General features: G+C 30.9%; 1 protein-coding gene across 1 annotated transcript; it reads right to left on the reverse strand.

Annotated features, from left to right (window-relative positions):
• Positions 1-848: 848 nt before the first annotated feature.
• On the reverse strand, positions 849-3,375 carry LOC111302836 (putative WRKY transcription factor 17). The gene is made up of 3 exons (XM_089741871.1): positions 2,228-3,375; positions 1,591-1,716; positions 849-1,478 (listed from the first exon to the last, which is right to left on the reverse strand). Exons 1-3 carry the CDS (start codon positions 2,893-2,895, stop codon positions 1,304-1,306), a joined length of 969 nt encoding a protein of 322 aa, XP_089597997.1. The 5' UTR covers positions 2,896-3,375; the 3' UTR covers positions 849-1,303.
• Positions 3,376-16,691: the final 13,316 nt, after the last annotated feature.

Genomic DNA, 16,691 nt, shown 5'->3' on the forward strand with positions numbered 1-16,691 from the left:
TCTTTTCAACTTACAGATTGCATTCGACCCATAAGTAGTCAGCTGCTCCATATAACAATTGACTTTTAAAATTTTCAAAATGGTTCCAACTTCAGTCTTCTATAGGGCAATCTACTTCTTTCTTGTTAGTAGTTGACTACTATAATATTAGACCAGTTTTTATAAGACTATCAATCAATAATAGTCCATTCCATTAAAGTTTAAATCGATTCCATTCATATCTAACCATAGCAATCAATTACTCTAAGCTGACAATTCATTACTATTTTATATAGAATCTATGTTTAGCTTCTGTTTGTCAGAGTAGCTAACTCAATGCTACTAGCAATCAATTACTTTCCCTAGAAGCTTAAGGCAATTGACTTATATGTGCAAGGAAATTGCCTACATGGTAGGCCTTCTTTATTTGATTATTTTTAAATCTTAAATCATATCTTTAATCTTGGAGCCATACCTTAAATTATTTAATAACTTAATATGATTTCTCTTGGATTAAACTTAATCAAATTATTTTCATATTTTAAAAATATTTTTAATATTTATGTTCTAATTTATTAATTGATTATTCAATATCTTCTTATATAAATATAATACTTAATTATTGATTATAATTGTAACTTGTATAATACTTGTAATTTCATTAAAAAATAATATTATAAATAATAAAATCTTAATAAAATTTAATTTATTGAATCGAATAGTTTATTTAATTTTATTCTTATCCCTTTTCTCAAAGTAATTTAATAAATTTCATTCATACATTTACTTTACTCTTTAGCAAATACATATTTGTTACAAAATTTATTCATGACTAAAAGATATAAAAAAATAAAAAAATACAAAAAAAATTAATAATATTATAATTTTTATTCTATAATTTTTACATTTTAATATTTAGATGTGAAAGAATAAAAAAATAAAATTTAAAAGAATTAACACCGTAACTAACACGCGACAAAACTAACTACATGAAAGCTACAGTACAATTTATCCCATGTAGTTAGCTTTTAAGTACGCACAGATCCTATACCCCCATCCCCACCAATCCCATTTCACCATCTCATTGACTCACACACAAAGATCATCTCACACGAACACACAAAAAAATTAATTACAATTTAATAGTACTTTAAGGACCAATTCGCACAATCTCAACTCAACTAGTCTCCCTTTTTTGTTTTTCGTTTGGAAAAATACAACGACAAATTCACATCCAGCCCCCTCAACTACTACAAAATAATACAAAAGTCTACGTCCACCTTTCTCTTTTACTTTTTTTTTTTTTTAATTTAATATTTGTTTATCACGTTGACTCGAAAACGTGCCCCACGCCGGGAGCCATGTTCTCCTGCATCGCGGGTTGAGAGTGGCGGTGCTCCCCTTCGTAAGTCACAATCAACATAGAAGGATCATCCGCGGCTCGTTCCACGTGTTTCCTCGCGGGGCAACCCCTGATGGAACTGCACTTGTGATATCCCCTGAAAATGTCAACACAAACACAAATAAAAAACGGATCCTAGAAATGCTGTGTAATCTGATTGGATGATCCAGTGATAGGGGTTGCAAATTCAGAAGAACCACAGTAGTTACCGTGGATATGGTGAGCCCTTTATCGGCTTTTGCCCGTACTTCCTCCAAGAATACTCGTCCGGTGGAATATCGCTGATCTTCGAACTGATCGCTGGAACCCTGATTACCTTTTTTTCCCGATTTTTCCTGAAATATTTAAAGAAAAAATACGAGCATTAAGCATAAGTGTCGCAAATTGTTACTGATAATTATTAAAAATAAAGTGGACTGAAATAGTATTTATCTCGGATTTCCTGTCATGCACTCTAAGCGCTATCGTGAGCCGTGTGCGTACGGTGACTTGTTGTTTTCACTAAGGGTCAACTTCAACCCATAGGAAAAAGCACCTAGTAGGACAAAGATCTTGTAATACCGAAGTTCAGAATTTTGATACCGCCCTTCACTAAAATTTAGCTTTTGTCATTATCACGCGTGCTCCAGCATTTAAAACATTAACTGCTCAATTGACCTACATTTCGCTACAATCGGGACCACTCAGCTAAACTCAGACGTTTTAATCCTCTCTCGGCCGATTCCAATAGAACTTTAAAATAACAAAGTACCGATAAAGTCCCGCAGACAACGTTAGTCAAAAGTTAGATCTGAATGTTAAAATACGCCATTGCTTAAAAAAAGCTAGAACAAATCTTAGTATTACCTTCGCTTTGAGCAACGGCACTTGATGTTACCGGACTCGGAGATCTTGCCGGAAACGTTATCGGAATGGTCATGTACGCGGCATCTCTTCTTGTATGGAGCCAAAGATAGCGGGGGTTTTCCCGCAGAAACGGTAGGCACCGGCGTCAAAAATAGAGAGGAACTTTGCTTTCCGTTGGAAACGATGCCGTCACCGGTGATGGCAGAAGACATAAACGAAGAGTTCGACGAAACGCTAAAATTTTCTTTTGTAAACTCCAGCTCAGTACTTTCAGTGTTGGAGCTAAACAAACTAGGTTTTGTAAAGTCAAGAGTCAAACTCTGTGGCTGTGATTGGACAAAACCAGGGGGAACGATAACCGAAGCCGCGGCCGGCGATGAATTTATGCTCGCCGGTTTTGCAATCGGAGCTGGATTTAGAGTTAGAGTCTTGTGGGAATTAGGAACAGTTGGAGAAGCAGACGATGATGTTGAAGAAGAGGACTGAATCGGTCCACGTCTGAATCGGGCATGACCAGTTCTGTTAAGTAGTGAGATGAGCTTTTTGAACTTAGAGACAGTGTGGTCGGCAAGGTCCGTGCAGTCGACGTGGTTTGATTGGTGAGAAAGGAGGCGGATCAGGTGCTCCATGCTCTTCAAGCCTTGTGATGCAGCCTCTTGTATGGCCATCTAATCATCCATCTTCGGAAAACTCATCAGATCTACAGCCATTTTCAGAAAACAACGACGAAAAACAAGGAAAGAAAGAGCGCAAGGAAGATAGCTTGAGAGCTCAACAATTCATTGAAGCCTGGGGAATGAGAAGAGTTGAAGATGAAGGGGAAAGCGTAAGTGGCGATTGGAAAGCAACAAGTGATACAACTCATATGAGGGTTAAATATGACAGGGTGACCGGGCAAAAGATAGGGTGGGAGTCAAAGTGGAATACCGATCCAACGGCTAAGATTGCTTTGAAGATTTACATGGAAGATGGTTGAATAAACGTACGGGGCTGCTTTGTATGTCGAGGAGTTTGGTGGTGGGCCACAACGCAGAGAGAGACGGTATGAGGTAAAGAATTGTTTTTGGTCCAAAGGAGTAACAAAGTAATAAATAGAGTTCGAAATTTTGGAGGAAGCAGAACAAACAATGAGCTGTTCTACAACGTTGACCAGACTAGAAGAACCGACTAACTGTTAGTAGTCAAAGTGTAACATAGATTGCGGTTCAAAGTTATGTTTGGATTTATATTATTTTAGTAGTGCTTTCATTTTTTTAAAAAAAAAAATTTTGACATAAAAGAATAGAAGTTTGAAGGTAAAAAAAAGAAATCAAAGATGTTGAGATTAAAATTTTTAATTTATTAAACATTATCTTTTAAAAATATGTATATAAATTAATTAAATTAATTTTTACTCATAAAAAAATTCGAAGCTTCACAATTATCTCTTGAATCAGAATTTCAATTAGGTTTAGTCAAATATTGAAATCTTTATAAGGTCATAACACTATTATAGAGTTTTGTGAAAGGGTAAATGTTTATTTAGAAACATTATGAGAAGGAAGGTTTTTGAAATTTATGTTGACTGGAATTATAACGTTTGCAAAATGTCTTTCTTCTATGATAAGTGCTAATAACTTTAATTATGACTCTTGAGATTTATCCAACAAAAATATTCCTGTTAATGATTTATACGAATGACTTAATAACATTAGAGAACATTAGTATAAAAAGATAACCCTGGCCTTTGAAGTTCGAGGGGAAATTACGTATATAACCACATGAAAACGGTAAACATATAAAAAAAAAGAAAGAAAGAAAGAAAGGGAGTTCTAAATACATTTCGTCTTTTTGTTAAATATACCCTTTTTTAAAAAAAAATTTATAAATAAAATTACTTAAATAATCTTCTTATAAAATTTTGGATATCTATCATTTTTTAGAGGGAAAAATGAAAATTTATGAAAAATTACAACAAAAGAAATTTTATTAAAATTATTTATAAATTAGTGCCATGAAAAAAATTTATTATTAAAAAAATCATAAATTTTAAAATTAATAAAAAGAATTACTTTTACTCTTTTAATTTTAGAGAAAAAAAATAAAATCTTATGATGTTCTAATTAAGTATTTTATCTTTTAATATTACGAAATGTGATGAAAGAATTATCAAATTTGATCAATATATAAGAGTTGAAAGTCTTTAAAACTGTATAAATAATACTATTAAATACTACATAATTTTGTCAAAATGTTACAAAATCATCATTGCCATATCTTCGCCCTCATATGAATTTGATAATCAATAGAAAAGATGTTGGAAGAGTTAGAACTAACCTAAAGTTGAAAATTTTCTTGACCAACATTACATGCTTATGAATAAAGAGGCCGTATAAGTCGTATAAGTAATGTTATTGAATATTAAATAATTTTATCAAAATCTAATATGATAATTGACAAAATTTATCATGATAAGTAGATGAAAAAACTTCTTTAAAAAGTTCAGAATAATTAAAATTATTATAAAATTTTAATAATCGATAAAAAAAATTTATTAAAAAATAATAAATTTTAAATTTATAAAAAAAACTTATGTTTGCTATTTTATATTTAATTTAATTAATTTCTAGTAAGATATTATTTTTTCTCTAAGATAAAAATAATAAAAGAAAATTTTTATTAATTTTAAAATTTATAATTTTACTTATAAAAAATTTTAAAATAAATAGAATATAGAGAAAAACATGGGTGCATTTAGAATTCCCAAAGAAAGAAAGCTAATAAAAGTGGGGGTCACGTGACGTTTAGTCATTTTGTTTTTTGAGTTTTTTCCTGATTAAGGTTCTCATTAATTATATTTACTAAATAGAGTAGTTTTAAATGTAATTCCTAAAAGGAGGTATTTTGTACATGTGGACTCCACATCAGATAAAAAATAAAAATATTTAATTAATTATAATTTTATTAACAATTCAATTGGAGAGATGGGATTGGAAACTTATCTCTATTCAAAAAATCAATTTCAATATCTTAAAACTCTAAAAACCAAGTTAAGGTGAGACTGAAAATTCATCTCTGCTCAAAATGAAAATCAAGGAAAATGGAGTATTGAAACCCAGTTTTTGATGATGATTTTATATTTCATTGTCATCCAAAAAGACAAGGAGGATTATTCAAACAATCTAGTCGAGCGCTTTTGCATGTGCAACATTTTGGCAATATTTGTGCCATTTATCGATCTTCAAACTTCTGTGATTGAAAGCATCAACAAGTTTCAATGTGAATCAGACTTTTGTATTTGCCTTGTCAACGATAAGGTTATGGTTGCTTAATTTTAGAATCTTTTAATACAGGTGATCTCCTGTACTTCAAATTTTAGCAATCACACGTGAATTTGAAAATGAGTTGTTTCTGTTGCTTTGTGCTTAAATGGTTGTTAGGTTCTCATTACAGTATTCATTGTTGCCTTGTGATAGGAATACTTTCCTTCTTACAATTTTGATTTTAAGGATGTGTTCGAGGAGGTGATGCATTGCTTCATATGTATTACTTGTAAAAAGTTGTCGAAATGGAAGGTAGAGATGGAAAGTTTGCGATTCTTTCTTCCCTCCTTTTCCCTATACGTTCTCATCCAAGCTAAGTCACGAAATGGTAAGAGAGCTAAAGATAATTTAGCCAAAAAGAAAAGAGGTTCAAAATGGAAGAGGATTGAACTCATGTCTAAGTTTAACTCCTGCTTTTTGGCTAACCAAGACTTCAACCTAAATCTAACATCCCCTCGACATAGCTGTCCAATCCCTTACTCTTAACAAAAAACATCCTGAAGAAGGAAAGAACATCCTCTCATCAGCTCCCCTGGAATCTTGGCATCAATTAAAGAGATGTTGGTTTTTAAGCTTTAAAGAGATGTGGGTTTTTATGGTTCAAGCAAGCTTTGTCTGCATTGTGCAATTTAGATAATTTCTGTTAATAGATTTTGAGATTTGTTTTACCATAGAAGATCCACAAATTGAACAGACATGAATCTTTGATTTGTTTTTTCACTTCACTTTCTCAATATTTTGTTTATGGAAACTGCTAATTTATTTCTAAACATTGTCATTTTTGCTGGGAGAAGAACAAAATGAAAAAGATATGAAGATGGTCAAAGATTGGACTTCTACAGAGTTAGAGAATGGAAGGATGGGAGGAAGAAGAGTGACATGTAATTCTTTTGCTCACTTGAAATTTAGTTGTACAATACTATAGGCTTTTAGGAATAAAGTTTAAAAGCACCCTATTTAAGGCATAAGATTACAAAATACTTTTGTTTGGGAAAACACTCTTCGTTTTTTAATCTAAAACTGTTGACCAGCGGTATTCTTCTATGTAATCGGGTGATGTCGGTAACTCTATTTTGAGCCGTTCGATTTTCCCGGCTAATCTAATGGTTGTTTAGCACATGAAAGAGTTGACAAAGACTTCAAGTAAGAATCGAGAACTCGTAGTGCGAGGGCTAATTAATATGCCACGTGGCCATGTTTAATGAGTCATGAGAATTAGCTTGTGTCTGAAAAAGTAGACAAGAAAAAGAGTTTGTCCATCATATTGATGCTTTTTTCATTATTTCATGCTAGGGATAGTCAATTACACAACTGCTTTTAGGCATCTTATTCATTTATAAGTCACGTCATGAAAGCTTAAAAAACTGAAACCTACAACCGCTGATATCACGTCATGAAAGTTTCTTAATTTTTTCAAATTTCAAAATTTTAATTTGTGAAAAAGAGGAAAAGAAATAAAAAAAAATGAAAGACAAAATAAAAAATAAAGACAAAAATTTCTTCTTTCTTTTAAAAGTTTTTTTTGACCTGTTTCGGGGCTCTAATCATTTGAGCCTAGCTCCGATTAAACCTAATTATCTTATTTTTTATATTTTTTAATATTTTATTTATCTTATTTATTTATCTTTTAATCTTTTATTTATTTGGTTTAAATTTTTTTATCATAAATTATATCAACAAAATTTATAAAGTAATTTAAGCACTAATCAATGATAATATCGATAATTAAAACTAAAATATAATCTCTTCAAATATCTCAGAAAATCAAAGTCAAATTTAATTTGAAAAATTTTGAGAGATATGAAAATCAAGAAAAATCAAGATAATTTCATAAATTAATTAAATAGGCTTTAAAGAGAATTAAGAAAAAATATCAATTTAGAGCATAATTAGATTTGCAATCTTTTCCATTCAATGTGAATCCCTAAAATTCCTAGTAGAAGGCTCTGTATAAACACCATTCAACCACACATAAAAGAGAACATAAAAAAAAAAAAGGAAAGAAAAAAATTATATAGAATATCTTAAGAGAAAAGAGAGAAATTTGTTTAGTAACCAAGAGGTTTTAGGTTCTAGGTTTGATTTGTTTAGATTTTCTAAAATTGAGATTTGGTGTTTTTTGGGTTTGAATTTCTGTAGGGTTTTGCTTTATAGGGTTTTGCATTCTAGGGATTTCTGGATTTAGTTTTCTAGATAATTTGTTAGGTTTTTGGAAAATTCTTTGAATTTTTAGGCAAGAAATTGAAGCTTCTGGCATTGGTGTCAGTGTTAAAGAATTTCACCGATTTTTGAAAATTCTTTACCCATTTTTGGGATTTATTCACCGATTTTTGGATGCCTATGAATAAGTTAGAAAGAAGATAGAAGAACAACCATTTTAGAAAAAGAAGTATACTCAAGCACTTATGAAGAAAAGCCTAAAATTTGAGTTTTTATAACAACCCAATATTACGCCATTTTAAAACTCTTAAAGGCATCTAGGTCTGTGTGTTTTACCATACCCACACCTGACTTTTAGCGCAACCTAATTTTGACCTTCTCTTCGTTTGTTGCACTAAACCAAGCCAAGCCACGCCAAAAGCTGAGTTCCAAGCCACTCGAGTTGATTTGTGCCTATAGCTACCTTCTTCAGCTACCAAGCCAAGCCAATTATAGGTAATTTTGCTTTTCTTTAAATTTTATTTTATTTATTTATTAATTCATTTATTTATTTGTCTATTATTTTTAGTATTTTATAAAAAATTATAAAAAAAATATTTTTTATATAACAAAATAAAGATTTAAATAAAAACTTTACCAACAGATTGGAAGGTAATCATTTTTAAAAAATAGAGTTTTACCAACATATGGGAAAACTTTATAAATTTATTTATTTCAAAAAATATATAAATAAAAAGCCTCATCAACAGATTAGAGGGCCAATATTTTTTCAAAATAAGGTTTTACCAATATATTTGAAACATTATAATTTCTTAAAAGATTAAGTTTTCAAAAAAATAATAAAATAACATTTCTTGTCTTTTTGCATAAAATCGTACTAACAGATTAGATGATAATTTTCAACAAAAAGTCTTACTAACAAATTAGAGGACATTTTTTTTACTATAAACCTAATTTATAGATATTTATTTCTAAAAGCAAAATTAAATTAATTCGACAATGGAGCCTTATTAAAACGTGACAAATAGTTTTCTTGAATACTATGGAGGTGAGAAAATATTCTTAAATTATTATCAATATATTGGACTAATTTAAGAAAAATTTTCAATATTAAAATTAGTTAGTAAATTATAAATATATTTTAAGGTATGGATAATTTGAAATCAAACTAGTACCATATTTTAGATGGGCACTGTGAGGGTGCTATAACTTTTCTCATGCGTAACTGCATTTTCAAACTTAAATCTGGTTTAGTAGACTAGAATATACTATTTGAAAACACTTAAGTTAATCTTAGGATTTTTTTTTTAAATGAGATAGATTCAGTTAGGTGGCCAATTGCACCTAAACAAAAAAAATTTGTGGCAACTCCTAAAGTCTATGTCTAGCGGTAGATTCATGGATTTATACGTTATGATAGTTTGACGACTCCATTAGGGAGATCGAAAGTCACACCAATAAATAATTTATTGTTATCTTAGCCTAACCTAATAAATTTAAGATTTTTTTTCTCTTGCTTGTATTTTATTTATTTATTTATTCTTTTTATATATATGTCAGTCATTTGCATATGTATAATATGAGCTCTACACCCAAGTTTTATCCCTTAGAAGGGAGTAAAGCACCTACACCTTCATGAGATTTCTTGTCTCTACATGGATTAGTAAAAAACTCTCACTCAAATTAAACCTTTTTCATTTATAGCCTATAATGGGCAATGGTTAAGGTGTTTCATTAGTCTATGATGGACAATAATGTGAAAAACAATTTGAGAACTTGTAGAGTCAACGCCAAATCACATTTAGTGAGCCATAATAAACTTAACCCATAGGTAGAGCCATGTCCTTTCTTTTTGTAGAAATAATCCAAATTAGGTCACATACCTTTTGAGTTATGCACTAACTTGTTTTATTTTTTCTTTCTTTTTATTGGATGCTAACTTTGTTCTTGTTTGTTATTTTTTAAGGTTCACAATTATTTATTTATTTATTATTTGTTTGTTTTTCTATTGTTATTCATTTCATGCAACTCATTCATTCATAGATCATTATCATTCATTTATCATATCATTGCATAATAGAAATCTTTTGCTTACTTGAGGCAATAATTCAAAAGATAAGGGTGCTTAATTAGAAGCACAAATCCAAGCCTTGGAACTTAACCAAGAGGAATTTAGACATGAATTGCAAGAAATAAAAATGCAACTTACCAAGCTAGTAGAAAAGGTTGAAAATCTTAAAGTGGCCCGTTCTCAAGAATCTTCATCAGCTCTAATTCGTATGTGTATTAAATAACCATTTTGTCAAGATAAAAAACCACTCATAATATTGATGTCAGTCTAAGTCATCCTAATACATCTGGTGGCCCAAGAAAAGACCAAGTTAAAGAAGAAACAGAAGAGATAAGGCCTTTTGACCTTGCATCGACACTGTATATTGGCTCATACCTAAATCCCTAACTAGTTATTCCTAAACAATCTTTTTTGATATCCTAAACAAGACCTGTTCTTATTCAACCTTCATAGATTGGCCTATACCTATATACCTTTTCGATTATAAATTATGCTTTTCAAAACCCTAGTGCTTATCAACCCATTTAGTAGCCAAGTTTCCCAATAAATCCTTGGGCACATACACCTAGTTCTACTTCAAGAGATGTACCTCTAATTCAAATAGCTACTTAACCTAAAAAATTGTTAAGTAAAAAGAATGAAAGAGCCTTTTTTGATCAAATCCCTGTGATTTACACTTAATTATTCCCATTACTCAAAAATTATTTAATCGTACCAGTTCTTTTAGAGCCACTAAAATCTTTTTATCCTAAATGGTTTGATGTTGAAGCTCGGTGTGATTATAATTTTGAGAATACGGGCCATTTGATAAAAAATTACCTTGCTTTCAAACATAAGGTGCATGGTTTAATCAGAACTGGTGTGTTAAGTTTTGGGGATAAATGAGAGCCCAAGATTGTTGAGAGATCATTTCCTAATCATAGCGACTGAAAAACTTATCCATGATAGTACGAGGATCTTGAAGCTGAAGGATAGAACCATGCAATAGAATTTAAGATTTTTTTTAGGAATGTTTTTAGGTGTTCTTGTTAAAACAATTTTTAATTTGTAATTAATTTTTTTTCTTTATTATTATGTGATAACACTCAATGCATGCATGCATCCATTCATTCATATATAAATTTTTTCTTTCTTTTTGCATAAATTTGTAGTATATATATCCTAATTCTTAATTGTGGTAATATAGGTTTAAGAGCTTGACCATCAAGGTAATCTACTTGCCACTCATGGAGCCAGAACAACATAGTCAAATTGAGAAATTTAAGAAAGCTCAAGATAAAAATGAGAGAAGATTTGGCCCAGATAATGAAAATGTTAAAAAATTTAAATAAAGAGAAAGAAGCCTAGGTACGAGCATCTCAAGGGGCACAATCACAACAAACATCATTTTTTGGGGTATACTCTCATCTTAGAATACCTTCAATAGCTATACAAAGAAAGCCTCAAAGATATACTGTTCTTGGTGGAGATAAATTTGACCCAACCCAAGTCTTTGATGATCTTGAAAAGTTACAAAGATTGAAAGAAAGTTCATTTGAAGTAACAGAAGATTTAAGTGCTGAAAAGAAGATGGATTTCATAGAGAAGAGGCTTCGAGCTATTAAGAAAATAAATTTCTATGGATCTACAGATGCATCGAAGCTTTACTTAGTGCTAGATATGATTGTCTGACCAAGGTTCAAGGTCTCAAATTTAAAAAATATGATAGAACTAAATGCCTAATGATCGATGTTACTATGTACTATAGAAAGATGGCTACCTATGCCTGTGATGACAAACTCATGATTCATGTATTCTATGATAGTCTTACGGGGTTTGTTGCTAAATGATATGTTCAGTTGGATAAAACTTGAATCATTTTATGGAAAAATTTTGCTAAAGCATTCATAACTCAGTACAAGCACATTGTAAAGTTAGCCCTAGATCGATTGTTTTTACAAAGCATAGAGAAAAAAGATGTTAAGAGCTTTAGAGAATATGATCAAAGGTGAAAGGATAATGTTAACCAAGTTAAACCTCCTTTAATAGAAAAAAAACTATAGTCTTATTTGTCAACACTCTTAAAGATCTATACTATGAAAGGATGATAAAAAATGTAACAAAAAATTTTACTATATGATGGTATAAAATGCCTAAAAACTCATATTACCATGTATTGTCAGAAGATGGTAGCCTATGCTAAAAATGAAAAGCTATTGATGCATGTATTCTAAGATAGCCTTACGGGCTCTACTGTTAGATGGTATGTCCAGCTGGATAGGACCCGTATTCATTCTTGGAGCGATATGGCCCATGCCTTCATTAATCAGTATTGACATATTATAGACTTGGCCCTTAATCACCTTTTTTTTATAGAATATGAAAAAGAAAGCCACTGAATCATTCAAAGAATATGTCCAATGTGGAGGGACATAGCTTATCAAGTGTAGCCTTTGTTAATTGAAAAAGAGATCATGATATTGTTCGTCATCACTTTGAAATCTTTCTATTATGAAAAGATGATAGGGAATGCCATGAAAAATTTCACCAACATGGTAATCTCAAGCGAAATCATTGAAAATACCTTTAAAAATGGCAAGTTAAAAAGATGAGAGATCAAAAAGGTGCCAGAGAAGAAAGAGACTGAAGCTCAAGCCATGAGCCTTGATAGATAGTTTAGGAGATATCAACCATATCCACCATAAGATTATGCCCTATACTATCCTGCTACGAACAATATCTCACTTTACCCTTACCAACCATATCTACAACCAGCTTACCCATAATCCATCTTTCGAATACCTGCATCATCTTCAAAGTCTAACAACCAAGCAAAAGGTTTAAAGAGATCTTGAGATAACCAAGAAAGGGCACATATTGACCTTATCCCCATGACCTATATAGAGTTATTCCTAGAACTGGTCAAGAACAACTTGGTACCTCCAGTTATTCTAGAACCATTGAAGCCACCTTATCCAAAATGGTATGATGTTAATGTGATGTGCAATTATCATAATGGAAATGTGGGTCATTCTATTAAAACATGTCCTATTTTCAAACATAAACTGCAAAGTTTGATCCAAAGTTTTAAACTTTTTGAATGTGAATCTCCAAAATTCAAATGAAAAGCTTTGAACTCAACTTTTGGATATGAATCTCTAAATTTTTGAGTGAGAACCTTTGAACTTAGATGTGAAACTTTAAGATTTCTTGAATGTGAACCTTTAAACTCGAATGAGAAACTTTGAACTTTTGGATGTGAATCTCCAAAATTCAAATGGGAATCTTTAAATGTCGGGTGCGAGTTTTGCAATTTGTAATGTAAATCTTAAGATCTTACAAATTTGAATTCTTATGAAATTGTATATTGAGAATCAAACTTTAGTGAATTTTTACGAGGCTGAAAGGTTTTTATGTATTTGAACCTTTGAATTTTGAACTCAAATTGTGAATCTTTGAGTTTTCATCAGACATGATCTGTGACTCTTCTAGACATGATTGTCGAGGGGCATTTATTTTTTCAAAGTTGTGGTGCCTCTGTTTAAAGGAGCATTTTATTTTTCAAAGTTGTGGTGCCTCTATTTAGAGGAGCATTTATTTTCAAAAGTCGTTGAGTCTCTGTTTAGAGGAGCTTTGTTTACTTAAAAAAAAAGAAGAGAAGTGGCAAGTTGAGTCTTAATTGGGTGTCTATGTCTTTGCACAATTCATGTTTCATAAAAATATGCAAAGAGGGGCAGCTATAGGCACCCCAATCTATCCGGGGGTCTAAGTGATTTTATGAAAAAATTAAAAAAAAAACTAAAAAAATGAAAAAGAAAGTGGTGGTTGAATTTGGGTAGGAGTAGGTTGAGGCGTTTTAGTTAGATTAAAGCTTGGAGTTAAAACTCAGAAGGGATTCAAATCCCATCTGATTTTAGGGCTTTCAAATTTCACCCTATAAATATCCATAGATCAGAGACAGAATGCACAGACATAGAGAAAATAGAAAACAAATCACAAAATTGCATCAATCAAAAAGTTTTTTTAAATATTTTTGGGTTAAGGGGAAAAAGGGATTTTTTTGGAAAAATCTGGAAAATTTCCAAATTTTGAAGAAATTTTTCAGTATCCAGTGAATTTTTTGGTGTCGATTAAATTTTTTGGTGATTTTTTTGATGCCATTTGAATTTTTTAACTAAGAATTCCAGAATCCGATGAAGATTCTGGTGAAAGTTAAATTTTTCGGGGACCATCTGGTGATCCAACCCAGATTTTCGTGATATTCCTCAAAATTCGGTTGAAGATCAACTAGAGTTCATTCTGTCAGAGAGTGAATAAGAGAAAACAAAAGGGAAGAGAGAGAAGGGGAAAGGAAAATCTGAAGTAAAAAAACTGAGATTTGGCCTTATATAGGGCCCTGAAACTACGTCGTTTTGGCGTTAAGTAACTTCCTAAGATCCCGGCATTTTGCGGCTGGACGACCCGACTCGAGCGCTGACCCGCGTCCATGCCTTTTGCTCTAGCCAAGCCGAGTAGCAAATCGAGTCGCCAAGCCGCACCTCCGAGTTACCTTTTATTTCTAAAGTCGATCCATTTTTGGTATTTTCTTTGGGTTTTTATTTTTACGTGTTTATTCTTTTTATTTTTTTGCATGATTAAATTCAGAAAAAAGAGGAGAAAAATAAAAAATTTAAAAAATAAAATAAAATTTGAGAATAAATATTAATTATCCAATGATGGAATTTATAGAAATTTCAAATGGTAAATTTCTATAAAATTCCTAGGTGAGAAATTCTATCTAAATTTGTTGCAAAATGGTGGAATAATTTAAATAAAGTTTCAATAGCAATAATTAATGTTTATTTTCGAACCAAAAAAATTGAAAAAAGAAAAAAAACATAAAAATATAAAATTTTGGAATTAAATACAAATTACCTAAGGATGAGATTCTTAGAAATTTCAAATAGTAAATTTTTTAAGAAATCTATAGGTAAGAAATTTTCTCTAAATTTGGCCTAAATAGTGAAATAATTTAGATGAAATTTCAATACAAGTAATTGTATCTTTTTCCAAATAAAAATTTGGGTTAAAAATATTTTATAATTATCCAAAGATGAGATTCTTAGAAATTTCAGACGGTAAATTTCTAAGAAATTTTTAAGTGAGAAATTTTCTTTAAATTTATCCCAAATGATGGAATAATTTAAATGAAATTTTAATAAAAATAATTGTCATATTATTTTATTTTCAAAAAAAAATTAAGAGAATTTCTTAATAGGCCCAAATGGTGAAAAATTTAGAAATCCAAAAAAATAATAAATAAAGAGAATTTCTATATAGGCCAAAATAGTGAAAAATTTAAAATTTCAAAAAGAAAAAATATTTTTAATTTGGCCTAAATGGTGAAATAATTAGATATATTTTTGACAAAAAATGATAAATAAACTTTTTTCCGACGACGAAGCCTCTTCAAGGAAACAAAAAAAGATCCTTGAATGCTCTTGAGGTGAGAAAATACTTTAAGAATTCTATCAGATTGATGGAGAATCTTAAGAATTATTTTTAATATTTACGCATATAAATTTAAAACCATTAGAACCATGACCTTAGGATAAATTTAAAATAATATAGTACCATCCTTCGAATGGGCATGTGGGGGTGCTATAACCTTTTTCATATGTAACAAAACTCTCGAACCTTATTATGGTTTGTAGACCCGAACGTATTCTTTTAGGGATCCTTTATCACGCTTAGGAGCTCCTTAAGAGGATAGATTCCTTAGGTGACCAATCACACCTAGATAAAAAAGATTGGTGGTGATTTTATTCATTTGTGAAGTCTAGCTATAGATTTTCGGATCTATATGTTATGACAGTTTGGCGACTCCGTTGGAGAATGCTAGAAAGTTAAGCCATAATTTTTGAATTTATCATATCCTTTGGTCTAATGGTTTTAAATTGTGATGATTTGTGCTATTTGTTTACTAATGTTTTCTTTTTTTTACTGTTATTTGATTTTTAGGGCAAGAAACATATATGTTCCTTCACACACACTATCACATTCATTTGCATTACATAAGCTCTATACCTGAGCTTCGTCCCTTTTAGGAGGGAGTAAGTATATACGCTATCGTTAGATGATAATATCCACAATGGCTAGCAAAATAATTTCACTCAAATTGAATTCTTTTCGTTAGTAGCATGTGATGGGTGAGGTTTGGATTGTCTTACTAGTTTGTGATGGATAATGATGTAATGAACAATTTAGGAACCTTTAGTGGTCAAAATTGCCTAATCCAACATATAGTGTACATTTAAGATGTCAGCCTTAGGATAGAACCTTTCCTACCCAATGATAGATGTAACCCGAAGTTAGGACATAAGAAGGAACAATTTATGATCTAACTTTTTAGTTTGTTTGATTTTATGCATTTGCATTACCATATCATGCATCATTTTCATTGTCATATGTAACATTCTACATCTGTATCATTTTCATTTCATCCATAAAAATGTATATTTCATTCATGCATCAACATATCATACATAAAGCATAGCTTTTCTAATCATAGTTGTGGTGCCCAAGATTTAAGGATAGCTCTACCAAGCAATCTCACTCACCAATACAACATAAGGGCTCGAGCTAGACAGATGGAAGAAAAAAATTTCAATCATCTTGAAAAGATAGAGAAAGCCTAAAAAAAGCTAGAAATAGAGTTGAATAAGATTTTGGAGGCTTTAAACAAATTAAACAAAGGAAAAGGGTATAAAAAAAAGCCAACAAAACCATCCCTCACAAGACGTGGATGACCCACTATACCCACTTGGTTTTAGGCCACATCAAGCCCAACCTACACAAGATCCACCACCACAGTAATTCACTTATCCTGTAGGGTATACATATCCTGGAATGCCATCAGCCTCAAACTCGAGGCAGTATCAGAGTTATGTAAATCTTGTCTTTACTAAAAAGA

The sequence above is a fragment of the Durio zibethinus genome, chromosome 13 (genome assembly GCF_047325235.1).
Source record: "Durio zibethinus cultivar Kanyao isolate XHJ-2024 chromosome 13, ASM4732523v1, whole genome shotgun sequence".
Classification (NCBI taxonomy): Eukaryota; Viridiplantae; Streptophyta; class Magnoliopsida; order Malvales; family Malvaceae; genus Durio; species Durio zibethinus.

Excerpts from the sequence above, each read along its gene's own strand:
- LOC111302836 (XM_089741871.1), bottom strand. The coding sequence starts at position 2,895 with ATGGCCATACAAGAGGCTGCATCACAAGGCTTGAAGAGCATGGAGCAC. Across the intron at positions 1,717-2,227 it reads TGCCGTTGCTCAAAGCGAAG|GAAAAATCGGGAAAAAAAGG; the intron begins GTAATACTAAGA and ends TAAATATTTCAG. Across the intron at positions 1,479-1,590 it reads AAGGGCTCACCATATCCACG|GGGATATCACAAGTGCAGTT; the intron begins GTAACTACTGTG and ends TGACATTTTCAG.